This window comes from Dama dama, chromosome 3 (genome assembly GCF_033118175.1).
Source record: "Dama dama isolate Ldn47 chromosome 3, ASM3311817v1, whole genome shotgun sequence".
Classification (NCBI taxonomy): Eukaryota; Metazoa; Chordata; class Mammalia; order Artiodactyla; family Cervidae; genus Dama; species Dama dama.
Genome location: NC_083683.1, coordinates 59,576,288 through 59,589,965, shown reverse-complemented (window position 1 = coordinate 59,589,965; position 13,678 = coordinate 59,576,288). Strand labels below are relative to the sequence as shown.

Genomic DNA, 13,678 nt, shown 5'->3' with positions numbered 1-13,678 from the left:
TTCAACTTCATAATAAAATAGGAAATTCCTCTTTTGGCAATAGTGCTAATTTTAGTTTTTCCTGAGAAATGTCTTTAAGCAATCTCATTTCATTATTTTCTTGCAGGTTAATTCTTAGAGTATCAGAATATCTCTCTTCAAACGTAAGAAGGAAAAGTTTTAAGTCAGTGGACCAATAAGCTGTTCCTGTTTTCCACATGTCTCAGAGGGTGGAGCGACCAAACCAGTGAAATAAGAGGGAAGTGAAAAGATGTTAAATAGCAAGCCCAGCTCACCCTGGTCAGTCTGGACGTCTGGCTTCTCAGTCCACATGAAGGCTCTCATTATTCTGAGGTTTCTCCTCCTTTCTGTCGCTGTCCAAGGCAAGGTCCTTGAGAGATGTGAGCTTGCCAGAACTCTGGAGGAACTTGGATTGGATGGCTATAAGGGAGTCAGTCTGGCAAACTGTAACTTAACTCTTCTTCCTCCTTCCAAATAGGTAGCCAGGTGTGGAACAGATACTAATAGAGGATGAATAATAAGAAAGGGACTTTGAGTGAATGGCCTTTTTCTTTCTTGGAGGGTTTGTACACTTACATCAACTTGGTCCTTTAGAATCAGATGTACAAGCTGAAGGATTGAGGCATGGGGAGTGCAAATTCTATACCGTTCTAAGCATGCCAGGTTCCCATGCACTCCTCCAGCACCACTACGTTTGCCAGCCGGCACATGAAAGCTGACTATAAGATATATTTCAGCACCTGTGATATCTCTTTCAAGCACTTGGTGTCTGACTCTATCCATTTCCAGTTTAGAAGTTGGGTTCTTCAAGCCTGAATAAGACTATGTTTTTCACATTTTCAATCCCCCTCCCATGATGTTGGGCTTTTAACAGCAAGGTTTTTTAAAACTTACATTGAACTCTTAAAACAGGGATAGTTAAGAACTATTTCCCCTCAATCAGTATTTATCTGAGGATCCTGGAAATGCGGTATGTAATGATGTTTTATTATTCTTACTCTAGTTCATTATTTTTCATTTTCTTACATAGAATTCAAGATGTTCCCTAAGGAAAAGTTACTCTATATTTTGGTCCGTATTTGTCAATGTCATCACTGTATTTTTCAGGTAGAATTCAGACATTTCCTCTCCATAACTATTTTTGAATGAATGAGCCAATGGCTAGATGGATGGATGGATGATATAATCTTTCCTATTCAATGATTCTTATTGTCTGGATTCAGATTTGATACCCAAATTCACCTCTAGGTATCATAAGAAATTTTCTTTCTCCCAGAAAGTCCTCATTTTTTCTAATAAAAGTATTTTTCCACTAGTGTATACATCTGCATCAAACAACCAAACTCACTCAACAATTCTGTTGATTTTCTATTCTAGGCTCAATCTTACCTGAGAGACAGGAGCAGAAGAGAGTCTTGTAATATTTTAAAAAATATATCTTGCTCCATTGCTATTATCAAATGATTTGCTAATGAAAGAATTCTCTTAAGAGCCCTTTAACACAAAAGTGTTAAAATATTTCACAAGTAAATACATCTTTATACTTATAAATAAGTCATTACTAAAATAGAATTAGTTAAATTGAACTAACTGGGCTATGAACTCTAAGTCTAGTTGTGTTGCTGTTTATAATCTAAAAATATTTTTATTCAGGGTTGTTTGACCAAATGGGAAAGTGGTTATAACACAAAAGCTACAAACTACAATCCTAGCAGTGAAAGCAGTAATTATGGGATATTTCAGATCAACAGCAAATGGTGGTGTGATGATGGTAAAACCCCAAGAGCAGTTGATGGCTGTCACGTGTCCTACAGCGGTAAAACAATATGATGTTGAGTGATGGTTCAGGCCCCATCTGGTTATACCTATAAGAATAGAGGTCAGTAGAAATGAAAATGTCTCAAAGAGTTCATTAGGGACCTAGAAAAATTCCACCATAACTTCTGTAAACTCTCTATTATCCTTCTCCTAATTTCTTAACTAAGAAATTAAAGATCTGGTATCCTAAAAGGTTGCTGTTTGCTAACATACAGGTTAATTCACACATTTGTTTAATTGGAGTGAAATAAATATTCTATTGAGTTTCTTTTGAAATAGAGATAACATGTGCAATCTTAGGTGCACAAAATATTGCAGGACAATCCAAAATTTATATTGTTAAATTTTCATACATTAAAATTCCTAATAAAGAAGATTAGCCTAAGAATATCTTTTGTAACCAGGTAATTTACTTTAAAAAATATTTTGTGTTATAATCTGTGAAGTGAAATTCTCTCAGTCGTGTCTGACTCTTTGGGACCCCATGGACTATACCGTCCGTGGAATTCTCCAGGCCAGAACACTGGAATGGATATATGTTCCTTCTCCAGGGGATTTTCCCAACCCAAGGATCGAACCCAGGTCTCCTGCACTGCAGGTGGATTCTTTTTTTTTTTGTAGGTGGATTCTTTACCAGCTAAGCCACCAATATATATGCATTCATCCCACATATGAACACGTAAGCCATGTGTTTCACATAAAAAGAAACTGTAGTAAATTTATTGCTTTACAATATGCTCTTTATTATACAAAATTATTTTTATCAACAGAAACAATCTTTATTATATTTCAAGATGAATAAATTCCACTAAATAAATATTCTATAATTTATCTATCCAACTCACACTATTAAGGACTTAGGCTATAATTTCTCCTTTAATTTCCCCTTTTATTAATTGCTATGAAACATCTTGTACACACATCTTTGGATGCATCCCTTATTACTTCTTTAGGTTAAACTTCCAGTAATAGAATTGCTAAGCAAACAACTGCTAGACCAGTTTCTGCTTATTTGTTTTGTTCTGTTTTTGTGGTGCTTAGTAAGAAAAAGAAATTTCTATCACAATATTCAATAGTTCCAGAGGTTCCAATGACTTTGGAGAATGAGAAACAGAATGCTTTATTTCACACCAAATTGGACAGAATAAAGAAAGAGTTTTCTCCCAACATTCACAGATACCCTCACTCTTAAAAAATAATGTTAGTTGTTTTTTCCTCAACCTAAGAGAATTTAGTTGTTCTTTCGTCAACCTAAGAGAATAAACTTAAATGAAATTTCTGTGAGTGTTGTTTCATTTCTCACCACCTTATTTTCATCATTAATGGAAAATGACATCGCTAAAGCTGTAGCATGTGCAAAGAAGACTGTCAGTGAGCAAGGCATTACAGTATGGTATGTTGGTTTTGTTTGGGTTGTTTTTTTTTCTCCTTCCAGTTCTATTGAGATGTAATTGACATGCAGCACTGTAGAAGTTTAGGGAGTATAGCCTAATGATTGGACTTACATACATCATGAAATTATTGTCACAATGTTTAGTGAACATCCATCATGTCATATGGATACAGAATTATAGAAATATAAGAAAACTTAATGTGTGATGAAAATTCTTAGTCTTTACTCTCAACAGTTTTCATTATAACATATAGCAGTGTTAATTGTACTGATCACATTCTAAATTACATCCTCAGTATTTATCTTATACCTAGAAGTTTGTAGTACCTTTGACTGCCTTTGTCTAATTCTAACCCCTCACCCCTCAGCCTCTTACTTCTGGTAACCACACATCTGACCTCTTTTTCTATGAGTTTGTTCGTATGTTTGTGTTTGAAGTCTAATGGGCCTACAACACTAAGTAAGTTCATGTTACAGAGCATGGTATGTATTAAGCATTAAAGAGGAGAGCTGGGGACTTCCCTGGTGTCCAGTGGTTGAGACTTTTTGCTCCCAACACAGGGGATACTGGACAGGGGACCACTTGCCATGTGATGGGGCGAAAAAAAAAAAAGGTTGATGGCGAGGGAGGGGGGCGGGGGCTTTTGGCAATGCCTCGAGCCAGGTGGGATTTTAGACCCCGACCCCACTACCAGGAATCAACCCCTAGCCCCAGCACTGGAATGGCGGAGTCTTAACAACTGGACCACCAGGAAAGTCCCAGGCGAGAGCTCTTTTATCCAACTTATGAGAGAAGCGAGGGAATATTCCCAAGTATGCTACTGAGAACTGAAAATTACAGCTTTAGGTTTATGCTAGACAATTTACTACATAGAAACAATCTATTTTCAGTGATTCAGAATCTTATTCTTTTACTCCTCAATTTATTTTAGGGGATTCTAGAGTTTTTAAGGTATTACAGGCTCTACTAATTCCTTGTCATATCTTGAAATTATTTTTGGAATTAAGTAAATGTGGAATGCACTCTGCAGTTGTGTTGTGGACTACACAGGACTCAACATTTGTGTTCGGCATTCTGTGCTCTAGTGAAGGCTTGGGGGAGATGTGAAGTCCTTGGTACACCTAACTCCAGTTAATAAATAGCAGTACTTGAATCGGTCTGTAGACTCTATTTCGTGTACTGATAAACTATTTTGTTCTCCCAAAGGATTTGAGGTATGTATATTACAAGGGAGCTATGTTTTAGCCTTAGTACCATTTGTTTCATCTTTCTCCATAGGGTGGCATGGAAAAGCTGAGTAGTTTCATGATGAAACCGTGTTGGATTTTTTCAAAGCTGTTTTCTATGTCTGCTGAGATGATCATTTTGTTTCTGTTTTTTTATCCTATTGATGTGATGTGTTACACTGATTTTCAGGTGTTGAACTAACTAGTATTCCTGGGGAAAATCCATTAGGTTATAGGATATAATTCTTTTTATGTGTTGTTACATTCAGTTTGATAGCATTTTGTCAAGGATTTTTACATCCACATTCATAAGAAAGATTGATCTGTTAGCTTTCTGTTCTTGTGATGTCTTTCTTTAATTTTGGTATCAGGATGATATTTGCTTCATAAAATGGGTTGGGTACCTTTTCTGGTTTTTGGTAGAGTTTGTGAAGAATTGGTATTCATTCTTCTCTTATCCATTTACATTTAATGTTATTACTGATATAGTTGGATTTACATCTGTGATTTTATATTTTATTTGTACCTGTCTCATGCCTTTTTTGTTCCACTTTTCCTCCTTTACTGCATTTTTTCATTAAACAGAAATTTCTAATATAGCATTTCAATTTCTTAAATGATTTTTCACTACTTTTAGGGTTGTTTTTTTCACTTGTTCAAGAAAATGTGGATAGTTTACAGGTGTTGGCTATTTAAGAATAAAGTTGCTATGAATACTTATATAGAAGTTCTTAGGAGGAAAGAAGACATCTCTCTGGGGTAAATACCTGAGTGGATTGCTGGGTTGTATAAGTCCATTTTCAATTTTGACAGGAACTGCCAAGCTACTTTCATACTTAATAGAGAAATGAAATCAGAATACTCTTCTGGAAAGAGAAAACTAAAATGGGAACATTTCCATCACTTTGTAAACAAGATTATGCTTTACGACGTGTTTGAAAAATAATTTCTGAGTGATGATAGCCCAACTGTTAAGTAAATTGAGAAAGAATTTTTGTAACGATCTATGTGGAAAGGCAAATATATGTTCATAAAGTGAAAAGAAGACGTGAGATCCAGCCTAAGTTCTAGTTGTATTGACTGTGGACGTTTAAAGATAACAGAAATAATATAAAGAAAGTATGCACAAAGAAATCCAAAGCTTTCCACAATTATCAGTTGTGCATATTAAGAATATTGATATTTAAATAGTCTCTAATTGTTCCATGGCATTCCTGGTGTTAGAACAACCACTTAGAGAAAACTCACACCTTAAAAATAAATACGTAAAATGGGTTTGCACAACTATATTGGGATCCAAAATCAGACACATGATAGACAAAGAAGTTATAGCCTGTTGAGGGATGAGAATTACATTGCAATAGAATTCCTTCCCTTTCACTTAAACTTCAAGATAATGTGGTAAACTGAAAAGGTCATGGAATTGACATGAATCTTAAATCCTAGCTCTCCCACTCACTAGCTATATGTCTTTGGACAGATGATTTATCTTCTCTAGGACACAGTTTTTTCATCTGTAAGATGGACATAATACCTACCGGTAAGACCCCTGTACGATTATGTTGTTGTTGTTCAGTTGCCAAGCCGTGTTTCACTCCTTGAGACACTATACACTACAGCAAGCCAGACTCCTCTGTCCTCCACAGTCTCTGAGACTTTTCTCAGATTAATGCCATTCAGTGATAATGCTTTCTAGCCATCTCATCATCTGCCACTGCCTTCTCCTTTTGCCTTCAGTCTTTCCCAGTATTATGGTCTTCTCCAATAAGTCGGCTTTTTACATCACATGGCCAAAGTATTGGAGCTTCAGCTTCATTCAGCATCAGTTCTTCCAATGAATATTCAGGGATAATTTCCTTTAGGATTGATTGGTTTGATCTCATTGCAGTCCACGGGACTCTCAAGAGTCTTCTCCAGCATCACAATTCGAAAGAATCAATTCTTCAATGCTTAGCCTTCTTTATGGTCCAACACTCATAACAAACATGGCGACAGGAAAACCCGTAGCTCTGAATATACAGACCTTTGTTGGCAAAGTGACGTCTTTGCTTTTGAATACACTGTCTGGTTTGTGGTCGTTTTCCTTCCAAGGAGCAAGCATCTTTTGATTTCATGGCTGCACACACCATCTGCAGTGATTTTGGAGTCCAAGAAAGTAAAATCTGTCACTCTTTCCAGTTTTTTCCCCTTCTATTTGCCATTAAGTGATGGAACTGCAGGTCAGGAAGCAACAGTTAGAACCGGACATGGAAAAACAGACTGCTTCCAAATTGGAAAAGGAGTACGTCAAGGCTGTGTATTGTCACCCTGCTTATTTAACTTATATGCAGAGTACTTCATGAGAAATTCTGGGAAGGATGAAGCACAAGCTGGAATCAAGATTGCCGGGAGAAATATCAATAACCTCAGATATGTAGACAACACCACCTTTATGGCAGAAAGTGAAGAGGAACTAAAAAGCCTCTTGCGAAAGAGGAGAGTGAAAAAGTTGGCTTAAAGCTCAACACTCAGAAAACTAAGATCATGGCATCTGGTCCCATCACTTCATGGCAAATAGATGGGGAAACAGTGGAAACAGTGTCAGACTTTATTTTTTGGGGCTCCAAAATCACTGCAGATGGTGATTGCAGCCATGAAATTAAAAGACGCTTACTCCTTGGAAGGAAAGTTATGACCAACCTAGATAGCATATTAAAAAGCAGAGACATTACTTTGCCAACAAAGGTCCATCTCGTCAAGGCTATGGTTTTTCCAGTAGTCATGTATGGATGTGAGAGTTGGACTATAAAGAAAGCTGAGCACCAAAGAACACCAAAGAATTGATGCTTTTGAACTGTGGTGTTGGAGAAAACTCTTGAGAGTCCCTTGGACTGCAAAGAGATCCAACCAGTCCATCCTAAAGGAGATCAGTCCTGGGTGTTCATTGGAAGGACAGATGTTGAAGCTGAAACTCCAATACTTTGGCCACCTCATATGAAGAGTTGAGAAGACCCTGGATGCTGGGAGGGATTGGGGGCAGGAGGAGAAGGGAATGACAGAGGATGAGATGGTTGGATGGCATCACTGACTCGATGGACATGAGTTTGGGTAAACTCCCGGAGCTGGTGATGGACAGGGAGCTCTGGCATGCTGCGATTCAAGGGGTTGCAAGGAGTCAGACACGACTGAGCAACTGAACTGAACTGATGGAACTGGGGCCATGATCTTAGTTTCTTGAATGTTGAGTTTTAACCAGCTTTTTCACTCTCCTCTTTCATCCTCATCAAGAGGCTCTTTAGTTCCTCATCATTTTCTGCCATTAGAGTGGTATCATCTACATATCTGAGGTTGTTGTTATTTCTTCTGGCAAGCTTGATTATAGCTTGTGATTCATCCAGCCTGGCATTTCCCATGATGTATTCTGCATATAAGGTAAATAAACAAGGTAATAATACACAGCCTTGTCGTACTCCTTTCCCAATTTTGAATCAATCAGTAATTGGTGTATTATTTCATTACCCAAAGTCTTGGCCAGATTAGTGGAACTCCTTTCAATAGGTTCACACATTCCAGGCCATCTTCAAGTTTTTCCCCAGGAAGTCCACAGGGACACTTTTCCCTTCATCTCAAAAATTTACCTTCTCCTTTCTCCTGTGTTAGAACCCCATTTCCTAGACCCCTCATATTCAATATTATCTGCTCTTTTAAATTTTTACTTATATATTTTTTGGCTGAGCTGGGTGGCTTGCAGGATGTTAGTTCACCAACCAAGGATTGAACCTGGTCCTTGGCAGTGTAAGCACCAATTCTTAACCACTAGACTGCCAGAAAATCCCCAGGAATATATCATTTTGTAATTTCTAGAGACATATGTCTTTTTACTGGACATTTGTTTAGAGTGGCAAAAAGAGCATGTTATTAACAGACCCAAATATTCTTTATTTCTCTAATAAGAAGTCAAAAGCAGATAAACATATGTTTGGCAATTAATGTTTCAGTATTTTCTCTTCTTTTGGAAATGATGTACAAATTCAGTGCTTGAGTTGTCATGAAAATTTCATGAGACACTAAAAATTAACCTTCGTTTAAAGTTGTTTTCCTTGTTGACAAATCCAGCAAGTAGCAAAAATCACAGAAGCAAAGAACCTTAAAATTTATACATGCCTTTTTTTCTTATCATATTGACATACATTGAAGAAATCATTTTTTAAAAATTCAGTTCTGAAGTTGAATTTATAATTTTATCACATCAAGCATCTAGTAGAGACAACATATTTGTTATCAAGCTTATTTGACAAAGCTTAATTTGTTACAAAAAATATTTATTCAGTTATTCGGCTGCACCAGGTCTTAGTTGTGGCATGGGGGATCTAGTTCCTAGGCCAGGGACTGAACCTGGACCCCTTGCATTGGGAGCTCAGAATCTTAGCAACTGGACCACCAGGGAAATCCCAAGACTAGTCTTAATTTATACAAGTGCTTCTATTTTCTTTTTTTTTCACTTTTTTTTTTTTATTAGTTGGAGGCTAATTACTTCACAGCATTTCAGTGGGTTTTGTCATACATTGATATGAATCAGCCATAGATTTACATGTATTCCTCATCCCGATCCCCCCTCCCACCTCCCTCTCCACCTGATTCCTCTGGGTCTTCCCAGTGCACCAGGCCCGAGCACTTGTCTCATGCATCCCACCTGGGCTGGTGATCTGTTTCACCATAGATAGTATACATGCTGTTCTTTTGAAATATCCCACCCTCACATTCTCCCACAGAATTCAAAAGTCTGTTCTGTATTTCTGTGTCTCTTTTTCTGTTTTGCATATAGGGTTATCGTTACCATCTTTCTAGATTCCATATATATGTGTTAGTATGCTGTAATGTTCTTTATCTTTCTGGCTTACTTCACTCTGTATCAGGGGCTCCAGTTTCATCCATCTCATTAGGACTGATTCAAATGAATTCTTTTCAACGGCTGTGTAATATTCCATGGTGTATATGTACCACAGCTTCCTTATCCATTCATCTGCTGATGGGCATCTAGGTTGCTTCCATGTCCTGGCTATTATAAACAGTGCTGCGATGAACATTGGGGTGCACGTGTCTCTTTCAGATCTGGTTTCCTCAGTGTGTATGCCCAGAAGTGGGATTGCTGGGTCATATGGCAGTTCTATTTCCAGTTTTTTAAGAAATCTCCACACTGTTTTCCATAGCGGCTGTACTAGTTTGCATTCCCACCAACAGTGTAAGAGGGTTCCCTTTTCTCCACACCCTCTCCAGCATTTATTGCTTGTAGACTTTTGGATAGCAGCCATCCTGACTGGCGTGTAATGGTACCTCATTGTGGTTTTGATTTGCATTTCTCTGATAATGAGTGATGTTGAGCATCTTTTCATGTGTTTGTTAGCCATCTGTATGTCTTCTTTGGAGAAATGTCTGTTTAGTTCTTTGGCCCGTTTTTTGATTGGGTCATTTATTTTTCTGAAATTGAGCTGCAGGAGTTGCTTGTATATTTTTGAGATTAATCCTCTGTCTGTTGCTTCATTTGCTATTATTTTCTCCCAATCTGAGGGCTGTCTTTTCACCTTACTTATAGTTTCCTTTGTAGTGCAAAAGCTTTTAAGTTTCATTAGGTCCCATTTGTTTAGTTTTGCTTTTATTTCCAATATTCTGGGAGGTGGGTCATAGAGGATCTTGCTGTGATTTATGTCGGAGAGTGTTTTGCCTATGTTCTCCTCTAGGAGTTTTATAGTTTCTGGTCTTACATTTAGATCTTTAATCCATTTTGAGTTTATTTTTGTGTATGGTGTTAGAAAGTATTCTAGTTTCATTCTTTTACAAGTGGTTGACCAGTTTTCCCAGCACCACTTGTTAAAGAGGTTGTCTTTTTTCCATTGTATATCCTTGCCTCCTTTGTCAAAGATAAGGTGTCCATAGGTTCGTGGATTCATCTCTGGGCTTTCTATTCTGTTCCATTGATCTATATTTCTGTCTTTGTGCCAGTACCATACTGTCTTGATGACTGTGGCTTTTTATTTTCTTTAAGCCAGGTAAATAGAGCTCTTTCACAAGTTTTTAGGAATATATCAAGAGGGAGAAAAATTTCCTATATACATAACATACATATATAGATATAGATAGACATATAGATAGATACAAACAGGGATCTTATAGCTTTCATTTAAACATTTTAGTCACATTTCAGGTACAGTAATACAAAACTCAATATCTTATAAAAGAATGTGCTCAGTCGCTTTAGTTGTGTCCAACTCTTTGAGACCCCATGAACCATATCCCACCAGGCTCCTCTGTCCATGGGATTTTCCCAGCAGGAATCCTGGAGTGTGTTGCCATTTCCTACTATTGGGGATCTTCCTGACCCAGGGATGAAATCCTGCGCCTCCTGCATTGCAGGGGGGCTTTATTACTGCTGAAGCCCTGTAGGGAAGCTTCAGGGAAGTCCTGTAAAAGAATAATTGGATTGAAATGGTGTTTCTGGCAGATAGAACAAGTTAAATTTACCCACTGAGATGGCTGACCCTTTTACCAAGATTTGTGGATAAGACTTTTAAGATTTTTATTTGCCTTTAAAAGATAATCTTATGGAGGCTGTGGACAAAATCTGGAGTAAGAGAGCTTATGGAAATATCAAAGAACAATTTGTTTTTAAAATCTCTCTTGCTATTTTATTTTCCAGTCCCATGTTTGCTTTAGGCAACAATTATCTCTTTAGATCTTAATGTTCAAAGTAATGGTAAGCTTGATATTTCCAAAGTACTGAGAAAGAATTGTAGAGTTTATCTAAGAAGGAACTCAGGGGCATGTTTGCCTATTAGCAGAAATCTAGGATAATTCCTATGACGTTTTTCATTTCTTTAACAGTAGGATAGGCTAGTTCAATATCTCAATTTTTAAAAACATTTTTTGTAGCATAGCTCCCAAATATAGGAGAGTCTGGAAATGGTCAGGTATGCTATAGAGTAACAGGCAATACATCAAGCCTTCTTGTGCATTTCCTGGACCTTTGTCAAAGCTCTTTCCTGGCTATTTATATTAATGTAAATTTTACACCTGCTTGAGTGACTTCTGTAGTCCAGATATTTATTCTCTGATCTTTTCCTAATCTTGTTAAGAATGTGTTTTGTTTTTTTCCTCACACCAAAGTATTCTTCTATAGCTTTCTTTTTCCTTTCTTTCTTTTTTCTTTTCAATCTGATCTTCCCATTGGTAAAAATAGGACATTTGTTTAAAATATGAGCTCTCTTAAAAATCCTTTTAGGTATAAAAGTTCAAATCTTCAATATACCTGTTTCAATTGTGACTCCAAACCACTGAGTCTTTTTATGACTTAAAACCAATATTAGGGCTTACCCATGGACATGAGAGAAGTCCCTTAAGAAATATAGCCCTCTTGAATGCAGAGCCTCTCCAGAGAAAGCTGAAGAAAGCAAAGATCTTCCATGTCTCAGGTGGCAAAGAGACCTCTGTCTCAGAAAGTGAGACTCCTAAAACCACTGATCTCCTCACCCATGTCACTAGAATGGTACTGGGTTGAGAGTTCTCGCCTCAAACCAAGCAGGGAAGGTAGAGGCCATAAAGGCCCCTTATGCATGTGGACACTCTATTAAGACAAACTGCCCTGAGAGTCAGCATGGTTGGACAGAGAATACTGCCTGTCACTTCATGTCTTAGGCTCCCAGCTGGCTGGCTGGCTAACTGCTGATGCAAGCCTGACAGACAACTTGCACCCCACAAGTGGCAGAAGCCAGAGGGAATATTCTCACTAGTTACAAAGCCAAATTCTCAGGATACAAAACAAGACAAATGGAGATTCTCATCTTATGGTTTTCCATCCTTACGACAAATGACAGAGACAAAGGAAAACATAACTCCTTCTGGGAGGCTAAGGATCAATAACCACAGGTGTTGATTACCAAAACCAAATTCACGAGTCATAATTTAAGATCTATTTTCACAAATGTTTTTCTCCTGCCTCTGTGAATTTGGAAAGGAAGGGACAAGGACAAGCTTTATCCTCCTCTCGTGAGTGTGCACTCTAGACAGAGAACTGGAAGACTGACATGGTAAGAATTCTTATTTTCTGCTGGTCTGTTTTATCCCATATCTCAACAGCAGTCTCCAGGGAGAATGGAGTGTTCCAGCCTTTCACTGTCCCATCCTCATCACTAGAAACTGCACAGGAGGAAACATGTGTTTCCCTTTACTTTACCATTTTTGGCTGGGGCTCTGTAACAAAACCCAGACTAACAAGAGAAAAGGAAACAAGTTTATTAACATGTACATCTCATGTATACTTGGATTTCCCTGGTAGCTCAGATGGTAAAGAATCTGCCTGCAATGATGGAGACTCAGTAGTTCCATCCATGGGTCAGAAAGATCCCCTGGAGAAGGAAATGGCAACCCACTCCAGTATTCCTGCCTGAAAAATCCCATGGACAGTCCATGGGGGCGCAAAGAATTGGAGACGACTGGGCGAGTAACACTTTCACTCTCTTGTGTATACTTATGAGAAATGAAGGGATAAGTAACTCAGAGAGGAGGCTAGAATTTAGATTTACAGATCATTTTAACCAAAGAACAGCATATATTTAGAGGGGCGACTAGAAAGAGGAAAAGAGTACTAAGCTTCTGAGGGTTCCAAATTTTGGAATGATAAATACATTAGAAAGGGGGAAAAGATAATATCAAGTCAAATTGCTGTTTTGTAGAATCTTTTGGTGCCGTCTTGGGGCTGATAAGTTGGTGGTGATTAATTTATGCACAAATTTATGTTCTGCTCTCAGGAAGATAGGAGGAGGGCAGAGAACTTGTCTAGGATCTGCTTTTTCAGCTCAAAATAATCCTTATGCCAAAGGGGAAGATTTTGGAATGGCATATTCTGTTATTCTTCTGTAGGTTTACTATACAGTTTCCTTGCTTTACAATGACCCTTTAAGTTCTAATGTGGAAATGTGAAGAAAGCATAGTTAGAAAGGAGTTAGGAATGTCATTCATGTGAGGCTTATTTATCATAGTAAAACATTGATTTATTAATTAAGAATTTACAGTAGACACCAAAAGAGTGAGTATAGGAATCTGGCTGAACAACATGGTGCGGTGCTCTATACCAATCAGAACAACAGGCCGTGTGTCATGTTCTTGTGGAAAGTGTATATAAAATAATTTTAAGTGAAAAAGATGAAGACAACTTATTGAAGGCGCATAAAAACCACTTAACGTAAATGCATGTTAATCAAAGATGGG

The 13,678-nt window shown here is 37.7% G+C and overlaps 1 protein-coding gene across 1 annotated transcript; it reads left to right on the top strand.

Moving 5' to 3' along the window:
* The first annotated feature begins 310 nt into the window (after window positions 1–310).
* LOC133043364 (lysozyme C-3-like) lies at window positions 311–4,297 on the top strand. Its single transcript, XM_061124175.1, has 5 exons — window positions 311–446; window positions 913–917; window positions 1,654–1,816; window positions 3,136–3,211; window positions 4,243–4,297. The coding sequence occupies exons 1-5, from the start codon at window positions 311–313 to the stop codon at window positions 4,295–4,297; spliced, it is 435 nt and encodes a 144-aa protein (XP_060980158.1).
* The last annotated feature ends 9,381 nt before the right edge of the window (window positions 4,298–13,678 follow it).

Excerpts from the sequence above, each read along its gene's own strand:
- LOC133043364 (XM_061124175.1), top strand. The coding sequence starts at position 311 with ATGAAGGCTCTCATTATTCTGAGGTTTCTCCTCCTTTCTGTCGCTGTC. Across the intron at positions 1,817-3,135 it reads CTGTCACGTGTCCTACAGCG|CATTAATGGAAAATGACATC; the intron begins GTAAAACAATAT and ends CCTTATTTTCAT. Across the intron at positions 3,212-4,242 it reads GAGCAAGGCATTACAGTATG|TTGTGTTGTGGACTACACAG; the intron begins GTATGTTGGTTT and ends TGCACTCTGCAG.